The 16,426-nt window shown below is 53.3% G+C and overlaps 1 protein-coding gene across 1 annotated transcript; it reads right to left on the reverse strand.

The window, feature by feature from the left end:
• Positions 1 to 465: 465 nt before the first annotated feature.
• On the reverse strand, positions 466 to 10,337 carry LOC122922961. Its single transcript, XM_044273744.1, has 2 exons — positions 9,633 to 10,337; positions 466 to 805 (listed from the first exon to the last, which is right to left on the reverse strand). The coding sequence occupies exons 1-2, from the start codon at positions 10,249 to 10,251 to the stop codon at positions 801 to 803; spliced, it is 624 nt and encodes a 207-aa protein (XP_044129679.1). The 5' UTR covers positions 10,252 to 10,337; the 3' UTR covers positions 466 to 800.
• Between the last annotated feature and the right edge of the window lie 6,089 nt (positions 10,338 to 16,426).

Consider the following 16,426-nt stretch of genomic DNA (forward strand, 5'->3'; position numbering starts at 1 on the left):
GTCTTCATGTCATAGCAGAGAATCAGGCTTCACGTCACCCACCACTGTAAGAGTCCATTTTCATAAATTTAGGCCCAGCACCCAGGCAGAGGAGAGAGGTCCCGTAACAGACAATCTGGCTTCATGTCAGCAGAGAATTAGTCTGCATGTCATAGCAGAGAATCAGGCTTCACGTCAACCATCAATGCAACAGTCCACTGTCAGATATTTAGGCCCAGAACCCAGGCAGAGGAGAGAGGTCCCGTAACAGAGGATCTGGCTTCATGTCAGCAGAGAATCAGTCTTCATATCATAGCAGAGAATCAGGCTTCACGTCACCCACCACTGCAACAGTCCATTTTCATAAATTTAGGCCCAGCACCCAGGCAGAGGAGAGAGGTCCCGTAACAGACAATCAGGTGATTTTCCTATTTCATGACGTAAAGTCATGATTTTATTAAAGACACGGAGGCGAGTATTGCTATTCTCCTTCTTTACTCTGACCAATAGCAGCAAAGAACAAATAAAAATATTGAAACATGTCATCAGCCCCTCCCCATAGTCTCTCTATAACAGGCCACACCGCCTGCAAATCCTCCTCTTTCTTTGTAAATCCGAACCGAACAGTCCAACCGAACCGCCAACCAGGAACCGGAACAGCCTGGGAACAAAAGCGCTATCCATCCGGAAGCGAACAGGAACACCAGGAACAACCTTGAAGAACCTCCTGAAGCTGTCCACGTCACATGACCGGCTGGAACCGAACTGCCGACCCTCCGAACCAGGACGTAGAACAAAGGACATCACGGAACTGACCGATCTCAACCTGAAAAAAGGCGAAAACAGAACCATGATAGAAGCAAATTGGTGCATGGTATGCACAAACAAATGGTTGCGACAAACCTACTCAGGAAAAAACTCATAGAGTTAAATCAATATGCAAATGACATACAATCAAAATCATTCCAATATTAAACCCACATAGGGAGGGAAAACGTAGGGTGGGCAATACTCGCCTCCGTGTCTTTAATAAAATTGTATGATTTTCCTAAGTTATGACGTAAAGTCATGATTTTATTAAAGACACGGAGGCGAGTATTGCTTTCTCTTCCTTTACTAAATTCCATAGCAGCAAGAAGAGTAACCATGGTAACAACAAAAGAAACACCCCTAAGGGTAACCCCTCCCTCCCATCAGTCCATAAATAGCTCCTCCACAGGGACCACTTCCTCTTTCTTTGATCAACTGCAACGACCCGAATATCCAGACGACCGGGATCTATTAAACCGGAACACTCCAACGGGAGACGACCAAAACTGCAAACCAGACCGGAAACGCCCAGCATCGACCCGAACCCGGATCAGGAGAGTCCACCTAGGAGAATACAGAGACAAAACAGTATGGTAATCTCGGAGTAATGAAGAAACCGTAAATAGCAATGATGTCACAGCCGAACTGAATTGACAGACACAATGAATAAATAACATAACGAAAATTGGAAAAAAAAAATCACAGATACAAAATGGTAAAACCACACGGCAATACATAAGGCAAACAACTCCCCCCCAACTAAAGGGAGGGAACGGGAGGGCAATACTCGCCTCCGTGTCTTTAATAAAATCATGACTTTACGTCATAACTTAGGAAAATCATACAATTTTATCACAAGACACGGAGGCTCATATTGCTAGTTCAAAGTGAAGAAATAACAGATGAAAAAGCGTGGGGTCCAGGACGAAAATAAAAATCCCTGAACGTAGAGGCTCTGGACCAGTCCGCTAGTCGCAAAATATCCTCCAAACGGGCTCCCGAAACTGCCATAGATGTAGCGGAAGCCCCACGAATCGAATGCGCCGTAAAGATGGAAGTATCGACCCCCGAAAGCGAGAGAATCCACTTGACCCAGCGAGAAAGAGTAACACTAGCGACGGGGGCAAATGGCCTACGAAACGACACAAAAAGCTGCGGCGACTCCCCAGACCGCAGGGGCGCCGTCCGCGAGATATATTCCCTAAAACAGGAAACCGGACAAACCGCGGGGCAATCAGAAAAAGCAGGGTAGGCGACCGTAGAAATGCCCGTCTTGGTACGGCGAGAGACACTGAAAGAAATCCCCTCCGGCGTGAAAGCGACCGCATTAAAGTCCAGGGCACGGACATCCGAGACGCGCTTACAAGAAACTAAGCAGAATAGAGTAACAAGCTTCGCCGAGAGCTGACGCAGCGAAAGATCCGCATTAGAAGGCCAACGCGACAAAAAATCAATGACCAAAGAAACATCCCACAAAGAGGAGAACCGAGGCCTAGGAGGTCTAGAGAGACGAGAACCCCTGAGCAAACGGCGTACCAGAGGATGCTGGCCCGCCGGAAGACCTGAGAAACCCTGATGACGGGAAGAAATGGCTGACCTGTACAAATTAATGGTACGATAGGCCTTGCCATCCTCGAAGAGGGAGGACAAAAACTGCAACATCTTCTCTACGGGAGCCGAAACGGGATCCAGGTCCCGTCCCAAGCACCAACGAGACCAAACCCCCCAGGCTGCTCGATATGCCCGAATTGTACCGGGGGCCCATGCACTCTCCAGAAGGAATCTAGTCGTTTCCGATACTCCCTCGATGTCCCAGCGACCCCTGATATCCTGCATGCCAGGAGACGGAGAGCGTTGTTCAATAACAGGGGATGGCGTTGACCTAGCGGGCCTAGAAGGAGATCCAGATGGGCCGGGAGAAGGATCGGGTCCGCAATCAACAGCTCCATCAGCTGTGGGAACCAAGTCTGAGGCCGCCAGAATGGCACCACTAAAACCAACTCCGCTTGCTGGTGACGTACCTGAGACAATACCCGGGGAATCAAGGCGAAGGGTGGAAAAGCATATAAGAGAGCGCCCGACCAATCCTGGAGCAATGCATCCACCTCCTCCGAGTGAGGATCCGGCCTCCAACTGTAGTACCTGGGCAGCTGGGCGTTCCAACGAGAAGCAAAAAAGGTCCACGGAAAACGGGCCCCAGAGGGATTCGATGGAGGAGAACACCGCCGAATCCAACATCCAGTCGCTGAAGTCCGAGATGTAGCGTGAACTCCAATCCGCATGAACGTTGAGGAGACCAGGAATGTACTCCGCCACGACTGTTATACCCCTGTCCAGACAATAGGACCAGAACTCCTTCGCCAGATGAGTCAACATCGCCGACCGAGTGCCGCCCATGGCGTTCACATACCGGACTGCCGACACATTGTCCATCCTGAGACGTATGCAAGCGTTGACCTTGCCGTCGACGAAGCTCCGAATCGCGAAGGACCCTGCCAGCAGCTCCAACGCGTTGATGTGCAGTGATGATTCCGACGTGGACCAAGGACCTCCGGTGGAAACGCCCTCGCAGCGGGCCCCCCATCCCTGCAGACTGGCATCCGATTCTATCACCACGTCCGGCTGAGGACCCACGATAGCCTTGCCGTTCCATGCGTCGAGATTGTGAATCCACCACGTTAACTCGTCCCTGGTGTCCTGATCCAGGACCACCAATTCCCCGTAGGATGCGCCCGCCCGAAGGTGGGCAATCTTGAGCCGTTGAAGCGCCCGGTAATGGAGGGGAGCTGGGAAGACCGCCTGAATCGAGGAAGAAAGGAGACCCAAGACACGTGCTAAGTGACGGAGGGACACATGAGGCAACCGGAGGGAGTGTCGTAATTCCCTCCGGATGGCCCGAACCTTGGACATTGGAAGGCAGAGAGTGCGGGTGGAAGAGTCCACTCTGAATCCCAGGAATTCCATGGACCTGGAAGGCTGGAGACAAGACTTCTCGTGATTGATAACGAATCCCAGCCCGGTGAGCAGAGAAACAGACAGTCGCAGATGAGCAAGAAGCGTGGAGGGATCCCGAGCAATCAGCAGCATGTCGTCCAGATAAATTATCAGACGGACACCCTGCCCCCGAAGCCAGGAAACCACCGGCTTCATGAGTTTGGTGAAACACCAAGGGGCCGATGAGAGGCCAAACGGGAGGCATGTGAACCGCCAAATCTGATCCCCCCACCGGAAACGCAATAGATCCCTGGACTGTTGAGCGATAGGAACCGTGAGGTAGGCGTCCTTCAAATCGAGTTTGACCATCCACTCGTCCGGGAGAAGAAGATCCCTGAGCAGATGAATGCCCTCCATTTTGAAATGACGGTATCGTACATACACGTTCAGACTCTTCAGATTGATAACCGGGCGGAACTGCCCTCCTTTCTTTTCCACAAGGAAAATATCGCTGACCACTCCCCCGCAAGGGTCTGGGGCTCTTTCTATGGCGCCCTTTTCCAAAAGGGACCAGAGTTCCGTGTCTATGAGCCTGCGAGACTCTGGGGAGAACACTCGCGGTCTGGAGGGAGGCAGACAAGTCGGGGAGTCTATAAGTTCGATCTGAAAACCCCTGACCGTGGAAAGGAGGGTGATGCGATCCCAGGCATGCAAAAAATGTCGGAGCCTGCCCCCTATGCATAGGGAAGAAGACAGAGGACACAACTGGGGACTTACCAAATGGACGTCGGGAACTCGGAGCTCCTCTGAACCCTCTGGACCTCCCGAAGGTGCCTCTGGACGGGAAGAAAGGCGTTTGTTGACGCTGATCCTGGAACGATTGGCGCTGATGAAAGGAGCCTCGACCAGGGGTACGGGCCTGGAAATGTGAACGGCCGGACAGGCGGCCCCTTGAGCTGCCGGCCCTGGTGGAGACCCGATTTTGGAAGACTCTGCGCATGTTAGATTGCGCTTTATCCAGTGCCGTGAAGGCACCAACAAACTTGCCAAGCTCCTTAATAAAGGGATCGCCAAAAAGGAGCCCCTGCGCATCTTTGCCAGACTCGGATAAGGCCATATTGGTGAGTTTAGGCTCAATTTTCATGAGGATTGCTTTTCTCCTCTCAATCGCCAGGGAAGTATTAACATTCCCGGTCACACATATGGCACGTTGTACCCAGCCCCTGAGCTCCTCCGGGTCAATCTGAGTGCCATCAGACTTGGCTGACTCAGCTAGCTCAAAGATCTTTGTGAGGGGACCTAGGATATCCAGGAGCTTATCCTGGCAAGCTCGCAGGGCCGAGTCAAGGCCCCTGCGAGGGTGAAAACCCGTTTTGGCCAGAAACTGGACCATTTTAGGGTCCACGTTCGGAGTCTCACCGACCTTATTAGGGATAATGGGGCGTGGACATTCAGCCCTTAGCTTGTTGCGGGTCTCCTTGCCTAAGGGAGTTCTAATCCTGGACTCCAGGTAATTAGCCACATGGGGGGCGGGGACCCACTCGGCGGACCTGGGGTGATGCAGGCTATCCGGGTCAAACAGAGGTTCACCCGATGGGTCAGTAAGGGGGGCGGTGGCAGGATTGACAGCCCCTAAGGTCCCACTAGTAGAAGGCCGAGATACCGGGACGTAATCGTCCACATCAGGGTCCACCATAACCCCCTCAATATCATCGTCCGAACCATCCGGACGGAAACTCAAAGCCTCCTCATCTGATTCTATTTCAGAGTGATCACTAGGCTCGCGCTGAGCGCGAGCAGATTTCCACCGGCGCAACTTTTCTGCCTGGCGCGGACAGGCTCGTTTGCGTGTGCCAGGCACGCTCTCATGCGATAGAACAATGCTATCTGTGGTAGGGTTTCTGGAGGCAGTGGCTACAGGTGGTGGCATGCTGGGAGATGATCTAGGGATAAGTGCCTGAGAGATGGACTGGCTGATGACAGAAGACATGGATCCCATAGCGGCAGCAACTGCCTGGGATATGGACTGCTGCAGGGCCAGAGCTTGGGCATCAGCAGGGGACACAGTAAACGCCCCATGAGCCTGAGAAGGTCCCTGGGGTATGGGAGTAAGGGAGCTGGGGACAGGGGTGGAGGAATCCTGAACAGACATACCCGTGGAGTTAGTCACTCACACAGATAGGACCTAGTGTGGGGCAGAGATCGCTGATAGAACCTGCTGAAACTGAGTGAGATGCAGGCTGGAATGGCGCTGGACCGGGCGACAACGGCTGCCGCAGCGATATGGGAACGCCCCCCCGCTCCCTAAACCAATAGGAGCGGGAGGAAAAAGCGCCGGAGCGAAAAGACCGCCCCCAAGAAGGAGGCGTGTCCTGAGGACAGCAGGGGACACCAAGATGGCGGGAGAGGACCGGCCCCCGAATTCCAAGATGGCGCCCGAAGTCTCGTGAATCGCGAGAGTTCGGGCGCACGGAGAACAGGGGAAACGCTGGTGAAGGGGATGAAAAATATGGCGCCCGCCCAGAAGAACCCGAACGGCGCCAAGAAGCGTGACAGGAAGGAGGGTCAGAGCAGAAACCCCCGGGGGAGGGAAAACAGGACCAGAGAGGTAACTGCAACCGCCGATAAGAGAGAGGGTAAAACGGGATTACACATAAAGATATACCCCAAGGCAAAACGAATGCCCACAGATCACATTAAAGCAATAAGGGTTGACAAGAACCCACTCTGGGGTAACAGTAACCAAACACAAATATAAAAAGTTATTATCACAGAAATTTCAATATGACAAAATAGACCACTTATCTGCTATGGAGCAGCAAAGAAAGAGGAAGTGGTCCCTGTGGAGGAGCTATTTATGGACTGATGGGAGGGAGGGGTTACCCTTAGGGGTGTTTCTTTTGTTGTTACCATGGTTACTCTTCTTGCTGCTATGGAATTTAGTAAAGGAAGAGAAAGCAATATGAGCCTCCGTGTCTTGTGATAAAATCATGACTTTACGTCATGAAATAGGAAAATCACCTGATTTTATTACAAGACCCGGAGGCTCATATTGCGAGTTCAAAGTTAAGACAAATTTTCAATGATTGATGAGAAAGCGTGAGGACCTGGACGGAAGTAAAATTCTCTGAATGTGGACACTCTGGACCAGTCCGCCAATTTCAAAATGTCCTCCAACCTGGCGCCAGACACCGCCAAAGAGGTAGCGGATGCCCCCCTAGCGGAATGTGCCGAAAAAATGGAAGTGTCCACGCCCGCCAATTCCATGATCCACTTCATCCACCTAGCCAGCGTGGGAGTGGTCACCGGGGCAAAAGGACGAATGGTAGAGAGGAAAAGATGAGAAAACTCCCGTGATCGATGAAGGGAAGTGCGAGCTTCATACTCCTTGAGGCATTCCACCGGACAGAGAGAAGGCGAGGCCGGGAAAGCCGGATAAGCGACAGAGCGTATGTGAGACTTGGTCCTCCTGGAGATGTCAAAGGAGACCCCCTCCGGAGTATACGAGCGGGCATCATAATCCAAAGCCCGGACGTCGGACACCCGCTTGCAGGAAATTAGACAGAAAAGAGTGACGAGCTTCGCCGACAGTTGCCTTAAGGAGAGGTCTGAATTCTGAGGCCAAGAAGATAGAAAGGAAAGGACACAAGACACGTCCCAAGTAGCCGAAAATCTAGGTCTAGGAGGCCGAGACATCCGAGAGCCGCGCAATAGACGGCATACCAAAGGATGTTGCCCCGCAGGAGCACCGTCAAACCCCTGGTGGGACGCAGAAATGGCCGACCTGAAAAGGCTGATCGTGCGATAGGCCTTGCCCTGGTCGAAAAGAGAAGATAGGAAGTGCAAGATCTCCGTCACAGGTGCCGAAACGGGATCCAAGTTCCTAGCCACGCACCAGCGATCCCAAGATCCCCAGGCAGATCTGTAAGATCTTCTGGTCCCTGGGGCCCAGGCGTTCTCCAAAAGGACTCTAGCTGTTCCCGAAACTCCCGGGACCTCCCAGGGTCCCCTGAAATTCGACACGCCAACAGGCGCAGAGATCCGTCCAGGAGAAGAGGATGTAGCTGGTGATTCGGACCTCGGAGGAGAGTCTGAGATGTCGGGAGCAGGTACGGGGTCTCTACCATCATCTCCAGAAGGTGAGGAAACCACGACTGGGAAGCCCAAAACGGGACCAGCAGAACCAGATCCGCTGAATGACGGCGTACTTGAATCAGGGTCCTGGGAATCAGTTGGAAGGGGGGGAATGCGTAGAGCAGACCCCGCGACCAATCCTGTAGGAACGCGTCCACAGCTTCGGCCTCTGGGTCCGGGCGCCAACTGTAGAAATGTGGCAGCTGCGTGTTCAGGCGGGAGGCAAACAGGTCGATACAGCAATGCCCCCAAAGAGACGTTAAGGACCGGAACACCGCTGGATCCAACTGCCAGTCGCCGGAGTCGGAGAGATATCGAGAGCTCCAATCTGCCCGAATGTTCTGGACGCCCGGAAGATATTCCGCCAAGACAATCAACTCCTTGTCCAGACAGTAGTCCCAGAAATCCTTCGCCAACCGAGATAGGATGGTGGAACGTGTACCGCCCATGCCATTGATGTAACGCACTGCCGACACGTTGTCCATGCGAAGTTGAATGCAGGCCTTGGCCGTGTCTCTCGTGAAACTCCTGATTGCGAACGAACCTGCCAACAGTTCCAGCGCATTGATATGGAATCCCGCTTCGTCCGCTGACCAGCCGCCTCCGGTTGAGATCCCCTCGCAGTGAGCTCCCCAGCCCGACAGGCTGGCATCCGAATCCACTACGAAGTCCGGACGATGACCGAAAATGGCTTTGCCGTTCCAAGCTTGTAAATTGTGGATCCACCAGGACAACTCCTCCTTGGTTTCCTCGTCCAGGGAAATCCAATCCGCATAGGAAGCCCCTTTCCGGAGGTGGAAAATCTTCAGACGCTGGAGGGCCCGGTAATGTAGTGGGGCTGGGAAGACCGCCTGGATAGATGACGCTAGAAGCCCTATGATCCTGGCCAGTTGACGCAACGGGATCTGGGAGGACGACTTGGCTCTGCACAATTCCTTCCGAATGGACCGAACCTTGGACGGTGGTAGGCTGAGAGTCCCTGCCGTGGAATCCACCAGAAACCCCAGGAACTCCATCTCGCGAGCCGGGGTGAGACAGGACTTCTCCTGATTGAGAAGGAAACCCAGCTCCAACAGGAGATCCATAGTCCAGCGAAGGTGAGTCAGCAACACCGCATGATCCTGAGCCATGATCAGGATGTCGTCCAGATAGATGATGAGGCGAACTCCCCGACTGCGTAGCCAGGCCATAGCAGGGCGCATCAGCTTGGTGAAGCACCACGGAGCTGAAGAAAGGCCGAAAGGGAGGCATGTAAACCGCCAAACCCTGTCCTTCCAAAGGAAACATAGAAGGTCCCTGGACGCGTCCTCGACAGGGACGGTAAGATAAGCGTCCTTCAGGTCCAACTTGACCATCCAATCGCCCACTTGAAGTAGGTCCCGAAGGAGATGGATGCCCTCCATCTTGAAATGGCGGTACCTGACGAACGCGTTGAGAGCGCGTAAATTGATGACGGGCCGTAGCTGGCCCCCTTTTTTCGCCACCAAGAAAATGTTGCTGATTACCGCACCAGTGGATGCCGGAGCCGGCTCTATGGCCCCTTTGCGGAAGAGATCTGATAGCTCTGAGTCCACAAGTATGCGGCTCTCTACCGACAGCACTGCCGGGTGTGGGGGCGGAATGGGTAGATGAGAAGATGTCAGCTCTATGTGGAAACCCCTGACCGTGGAGAGAATCCATTGGTCCGAGGTGATGCGCGACCAAGCTCGAGAAAAGAGCCGGAGTCTGCCCCCTACACAAACAGTCAAAGAATTGAAATGAGGCATCGGTCTTACCATAAGGTCGTCTGGAACCAGGGTTTCCTCTGTATCCTCTAGACCTCCAGGATCCTCCCCGGGAAGGGAAAAAGGATGATGACTCTCGCCTCTGCTCCTGGAACGCAGGTCTCTGGGAGAAGGAGCCTCTGCCCGTAGCACGGGACTGAAAATGGGCACGGCCGGACAGACGGCCCCTGAAACTGCCGGCCCTGGTAGAGACCCTACCGTGAAACACCCGCTTCATTGAACTTTGGGCCTTATCGAGTGCTGTAAAAGCACCGACGAACCGTCCTAAGTCCTTAATAAAGGACTCGCCAAACAGCAGGCCCTGGGCCTCCTTACCGGCTTCGGTAAGCGCCAAGTTGGAGAGTTTAGGCTCAACCTTGAAAAGTATGGCCTTGCGCCGTTCAATAGCCAGGGACGTGTTAACGTTTCCTGCTACGCAAATCGCGCGCTGCACCCACTCGCGCAGCTCTAGAGGGTCTACCTGCTTACCCTCGGCCTTGGCAACCTCGGCCAAGTCGAAAATCTTTGCCAGGGGGCCAAATATGTCCAGGAGCTTGTCCTGACACGCACGCAGGGCTGACTCCAGACCCTTTCTCGGATTCCACCCAGATTTGGCGAGGAATTGGGTCATTTTGGGGTCTACCGCTGGAGTCTCGCAAACCCTGTTCGGGATTATGGGTCTGGGGCATTCTGCCCTAAGCTTGTTGCGCGCCTCTTTGGAGAGGGGGTAACGCACGCGGGCCTCCAAATATTTGGAGACGTGCTCCAACGGCAACCACTCCGCAGACCGAGGGTGGTGTAGGGAATCCGGGTCAAAGAGCGGTTCCCCTGATGGGTCTGTCAAGGACACATCTGCTGCCGAAACCATGGAGCTGCACCCGGGTAAGGGGTTATCTTCCATGACCCCTGATGGGTCCTCCTCTGCCTCCTCAAAGGCGTCATCTAAAGCCTCCTCCTCAGATCCGATCTCAGAATCGGAATCCATTTCCTGCAGTGCTCTAGCACTTTTCCAGTTGCGCGTGCGTTCTGCCCGACGCGTACGGGCTCTCTTGCGCGGACCAAGCGCGCCAACATTGGTGGAAACATCATCACCCTTACTATTCCTTTTTCTGGAGGCAGAAATCACTGGCCCGGTGGGTGGGGACACCATGACGGGCTGTGGGGTTTGAGAGGTAGCTGGATGGGCCGCAAGGGCCTGGGCAATAGTCTGGGAGATGACAGAAGTCATAGATCCCATGGCTGCGGCAATGGCGCTAGATATGGACGCCTGAAAATCTGCATCATGACCGCCAGGGATCGGGGCATGGCCATCTTCCCCTGAAGGGGTTAATTCCATTAGAGGAAGATCCTCCTCTGCAGGGCCCTGGGCAGCATGCACATTCTTAGGCATGATGGCACTATTAGTGCTGGCAAAAATATATATAAGCTAACTGCAGTATTAATGATAGTGAACACTAGATGGGGAAGGCTGGCAGAGGGGATTTGCCCCAAGACCAGTAAAGGGATAGAACCGCTAAGAGAAAAACCTGCAAGAAAGACCGAGGACGCAGCGATGCAGCCGGAGCTCCGATATGTGATGACGTCACAGGCGGAAGCGGAAGTGCCCGAGATCTCGCGAGATCTCGGGCGCGCCTGCCAGGAAGAACCGAGGGAGACGCCGCAGCCGCGCTGAGGTAAGCGGCGGGAAAAAGACCCGCCAGAAAGGGAGGAGGAGCAGAAGAAGGGCACAGATAGGCGCAGTAAGCGCGGGGGTATGAACGGAACGCAACTAAAGGGGGGCGCAAGAGTAACCTCCTAAATGCCAGCAGGCGAGGAGGTAATAAGGGAAAACCCAAGCTCACACAAACAGAAAAACCAAAAGAGCACATATATATATATATACAGCAATAAATATAGCAATAAATGGCCCCAAATCGCCCCAAAAAGGGGGAAAAAACCAAAACAAGATAAACCAAAGCCAAACAGTATCTCTATATATATATGTGAGTCATAATGACATGAACAGAAAATTCTCAATACTTATCTCTGCGGTCAGCAGCAAAGAAAGAGGAGGATTTGCAGGCGGTGTGGCCTGTTATAGAGAGACTATGGGGAGGGGCTGATGACATGTTTCAATATTTTTATTTGTTCTTTGCTGCTATTGGTCAGAGTAAAGAAGGAGAATAGCAATATGAGCCTCCGGGTCTTGTAATAAAATCTGGCTTCATGTCAGCAGAGAATCAGTCTTCATGTCATAGCAGAGAATCAGGCTTCACGTCACCCACCACTGCAACAGTCCATTTTCATAAATTTAGGCCCAGCACCCTGGCAGAGGAGAGAGGTCCCGTAACAGACAATCTGGCTTCATGTCAGCAGAGAATTAGTCTGCATGTCATAGCAGAGAATCAGGCTTCACGTCAGCCACCAATGCAACAGTCCATTGTCAGATATTTAGGCCCAGCACCCAGGCAGAGGAGAGAGGTCCCGTAACAGAGGATCTGGCTTCATGTCAGCAGAGAATCAGTCTTCATATCATAGCAGAGAATCAGGCTTCACGTCACCCACCACTGCAACAGTCCATTTTCATAAATTTAGGCCCAGCACCCAGGCAGAGGAGAGAGGTCCCGTAACAGACAATCTGGCTTCATGTCAGCAGAGAATTAGTCTGCATGTCATAGCAGAGAATGAGGCTTCACGTCAGCCACCACTGCAACAGTCCATTGGCATATATTTAGGCCCAGCACACAGGCAGTGGAGAGAGGTCCCGTAACAGAGGATCTGGCTTCATGTCAGCAGAGAATCAGTCTGCATGTCATAGCAGAAAATCAGGCTTCACGTCACCCAACATTGGAACAGTCCATTGTCAGATATTTAGGCCCAGCACACAGGCAGAGGAGAGAGGTCCCGTAACAGAGAATCTGTCTTCATGTCAGCAGAGAATTAGTCTGCATGTCATAGCAGAGAATCAGGCTTCACGTCACCCAACATTGGAACAGTCCATTGTCATATATTTAGGCCCCAGCACCCAGACAGAGGAGAGGTTCATTCAACTTTGGGTAGCCTCGCAATATAATGGTAAAATGAAAATAAAAATAGGATTGAATGAGGAAGTGCCCTGGAGTCCAATAATATAGGGTTAAGGGGAGGTAGTTAATGTCTAATCTGGACAAGGGACGGACAGGTCCTGTGGGATCCATGCCTGGTTCATTTTTATGAACGTCAGCTTGTCCACATTGGCTGTAGACAGGCGGCTGCGTTTGTCTGTAATGACGCCCCCTGCCGTGCTGAATACACGTTCAGACAAAACGCTGGCCGCCGGGCAGGCCAGCACCTCCAAGGCATAAAAGGCTAGCTCTGGCCACGTGGACAATTTAGAGACCCAGAAGTTGAATGGGGCCGAACCATCAGTCAGTACGTGGAGGGGTGTGCACACGTACTGTTCCACCATGTTAGTGAAATGTTGCCTCCTGCTAACACGTTGCGTATCAGGTGGTGGTGCAGTTAGCTGTGGCGTGTTGACAAAAGTTTTCCACATCTCTGCCATGCTAACCCTGCCCTCAGAGGAGCTGGCCGTGACACAGCTGCCTTGGCGACCTCTTGCTCCTCCTCTGCCTTGGCCTTGGGCTTCCACTTGTTCCCCTGTGACATTTGGGAATGCTCTCAGTAGCGCATCTACCAACGTGCGCTTGTACTCGCGCATCTTCCTATCACGCTCCAGTGCAGGAAGTAAGGTGGGCACATTGTCTTTGTAGCGTGGATCCAGCAGGGTGGCAACCCAGTAGTCCGCACAGGTTAAAATGTGGGCAACTCTGCTGTCGTTGCGCAGGCACTGCAGCATGTAGTCGCTCATGTGTGCCAGGCTGCCCAGGGGTAAGGACAAGCTGTCCTCTGTGGGAGGCGTATCGTCATTGTCCTGCCTTTCCCCCCAGCCACGCACCAGTGATGGACCCGAGCTGCGTTGGGTGCCACCCCGCTGTGACCATGCTTCATCCTCATCCTCCTCCACCTCCTCCTCATCCTCGTCCTCCTCGTCCTCCAGTAGTGGGCCCTGTCTGGCCACATTTGTACCTGGCCTCTGCTGTTGCCATAAACCTCCCTCTGAGTCACTTCGAAGAGACTGGCCTGAAAGTGCTAAAAATGACCCCTCTTCCTCCTCCTCCTCCTCCTCCTCCTCCTCCTCCTGGGCCACCTCCTCTTCCATCATCGCCCTAAGTGTTTTCTCAAGGAGACATAGAAGTGGTATTGTAACGCTGATAACGGCGTCATCGCCACTGGCCATGTTGGTGGAGTACTCGAAACAGCGCAACAGGGCACACAGGTCTCGCATGGAGGCCCAGTCATTGGTGGTGAAGTGGTGCTGTTCCGTAGTGCGACTGACCCGTGCGTGCTGCAGCTGAAACTCCACTATGGCCTGCTGCTGCTCGCACAGTCTGTCCAGCATGTGCAAGGTGGAGTTCCACCTGGTGGGCACGTCGCATATGAGGCGGTGAGCGGGAAGGCCGAAGTTACGCTGTAGCGCAGACAGGCGAGCAGCAGCAGGATGTGAACGCCGGAAGCGCGAACAGACGGCCCGCACTTTATGCAGCAGCTCTGACATGTCGGGGTAGCTGTGAATGAACTTCTGCACCACCAAATTCAGCACATGCGCCAAGCAAGGGATGTGCGTCAAATTGGCTAGTCCCAGAGCTGCAATGAGATTTCGCCCATTATCACACACCACCAGGCCGGGCTTGAGGCTCACCGGCAGCAACCACTCGTCGGTCTGTTGTTCTATACCCCGCCACAACTCCTGTGCGGTGTGGGGCATATGAGTTTCAGAATGGCCTGCTGACGTTTACCCCGGGCTGTGCTGAAGTTGGTGGTGAAGGTGTGTGGCTGACTGGATGAGCAGGTGGAAGAAGAGGAGGAGGAAGCCGAGAAGGAGGAGGTGGCAACAGGAGGCAAAGAATTTTGCCCTGCGATCCTTGGCGGCGGAAGGACGTGCGCTAAACAGCTCTCCGCCTGGGGCCCAGCTGCCACTACATTTACCCAGTGTGCAGTTAGGGAGATATAGCGTCCCTGGCCGTGCTTACTGGTCCACGTATCTGTGGTTAGGTGGACCTTGCCACAGATGGCGTTGCGCAGTGCACACTTGATTTTATCGGATACTTGGTTGTGCAGGGAAGGCACGGCTCTCTTGGAGAAGTAGTGTAGGCTGGGAACAACATACTGTGGGACAGCAAGCGACATGAGCTGTTTGAAGCTGTCTGTGTCCACCAGCCTAAATGACAGCATTTCATAGGCCAGTAGTTTAGAAATGCTGGCATTCAGGGCCAGGGATCGAGGGTGGCTAGGTGGGAATTTACGCTTTCTCTCAAATGTTTGTGAGATGGAGAGCTGAACGCTGCCGTGTGACATGGTTGAGATGCTTGGTGACGGAGGTGGTGGTGTTGGTGGTACATCCCCTGTTTGCTGGGCGGCAGGTGCCAACGTTCCTCCAGAGGCAGAGGAAGAGGCCGAGGCGGCAGCAGCAGAAGAGGCCGAGGCGGCAGCAGCAGAAGAGGTAGCAGGGGGAGCCTGAGTGACTTCCTTGGTTTTAAGGTGTTTACTCCACTGCAGTTCATGCTTTGCATGCAGGTGCCTGGTCATGCAGGTTGTGCTCAGGTTCAGAACGTTAATGCCTCGCTTCAGGCTCTGATGGCACAGCGTGCAAACCACTCGGGTCTTGTCGTCAGCACATTGTTTGAAGAAGTGCCATGCCAGGGAACTCCTTGAAGCTGCCTTTGGGGTGCTCGGTCCCAGATGGCGGCGGGCAGTAGCAGGCGGAGTCTCTTGGCGGCGGGTGTTCTGCTTTTGCCCACTGCTCCCTCTTTTGCTACGCTGTTGGCTCGGTCTCACCACTGCCTCTTCCTCCGAACTGTGAAAGTCAGTGGCACGACCTTCATTCCATGTGGGGTCTAGGACCTCATCGTCCCCTGCATCGTCTTCCACCCAGTCTTGATCCCTGACCTCCTGTTCAGTCTGCACACTGCAGAAAGACGCAGCAGTTGGCACCTGTGTTTCGTCATCATCAGAGACATGCTGAGGTGGTATTCCCATGCCCTCATCATCAGGAAACATAAGTGGTTGTGCGTCAGTGCATTCTATGTCTTTCACCGCTGGGGAAGGGCTAGGTGGATGCCCTTGGGAAACCCTGCCAGCGGAGTCTTCAAACAGCATAAGAGACTGCTGCATAACTTGAGGCTGAGACTGTTTCCCTGATATGCATGGGGGTGATGTGACAGACTGATGGGGTTGGTTTTCAGGCGCCATCTGTGCGCTTTCTGCAGAAGACTGGGTGGGAGATAATGTGAACGTGCTGGATCCACTGTCGGCCACCCAATTGACTAATGCCTGTACCTGCTCAGGCCTTACCATCCTTAGAACGGCATTGGGCCCACCATATATCGCTGTAAATTCTGGCGGCTACTGGGACCTGAGGTAGTTGGTACACTAGGACGTGTGGATGTGGCAGAACGGCCACGTCCTCTCCCAGCACCAGAGGGCCCACTAACACCACCACGACCATGTCCACGTCCGCGTCCCTTACTAGATGTTTTCCTCATTGTTATGGTTCACCACAACAACAAAAATATTATTTGGCCCAATGTATTGTATTCAAATTCAGCGGGATATAAATTTAAGGCCTAGTATTTAGGCGCTGGGTGACCGGTATGGATTTACTGACAGAATTAGACTTGGAAATGCACAGTAGCGTGTGTGTGAAGTTATTCTGAATGACCCAATGTGCACCTTCAATATGATCTACCCTTTTAGGGATAGATTTCAAATAGCTCTGATATAGCAGA

This window comes from Bufo gargarizans, unplaced genomic scaffold, assembly GCF_014858855.1.
Source record: "Bufo gargarizans isolate SCDJY-AF-19 unplaced genomic scaffold, ASM1485885v1 original_scaffold_1085_pilon, whole genome shotgun sequence".
Lineage (NCBI taxonomy): Eukaryota > Metazoa > Chordata > Amphibia > Anura > Bufonidae > Bufo > Bufo gargarizans.

What these genes read in the sequence shown, in the direction of transcription:
- LOC122922961 (XM_044273744.1), bottom strand. Translation starts at nt 10,251, where the DNA reads ATGACCCAATTCCTCGCCAAATCTGGGTGGAATCCGAGAAAGGGTCTG.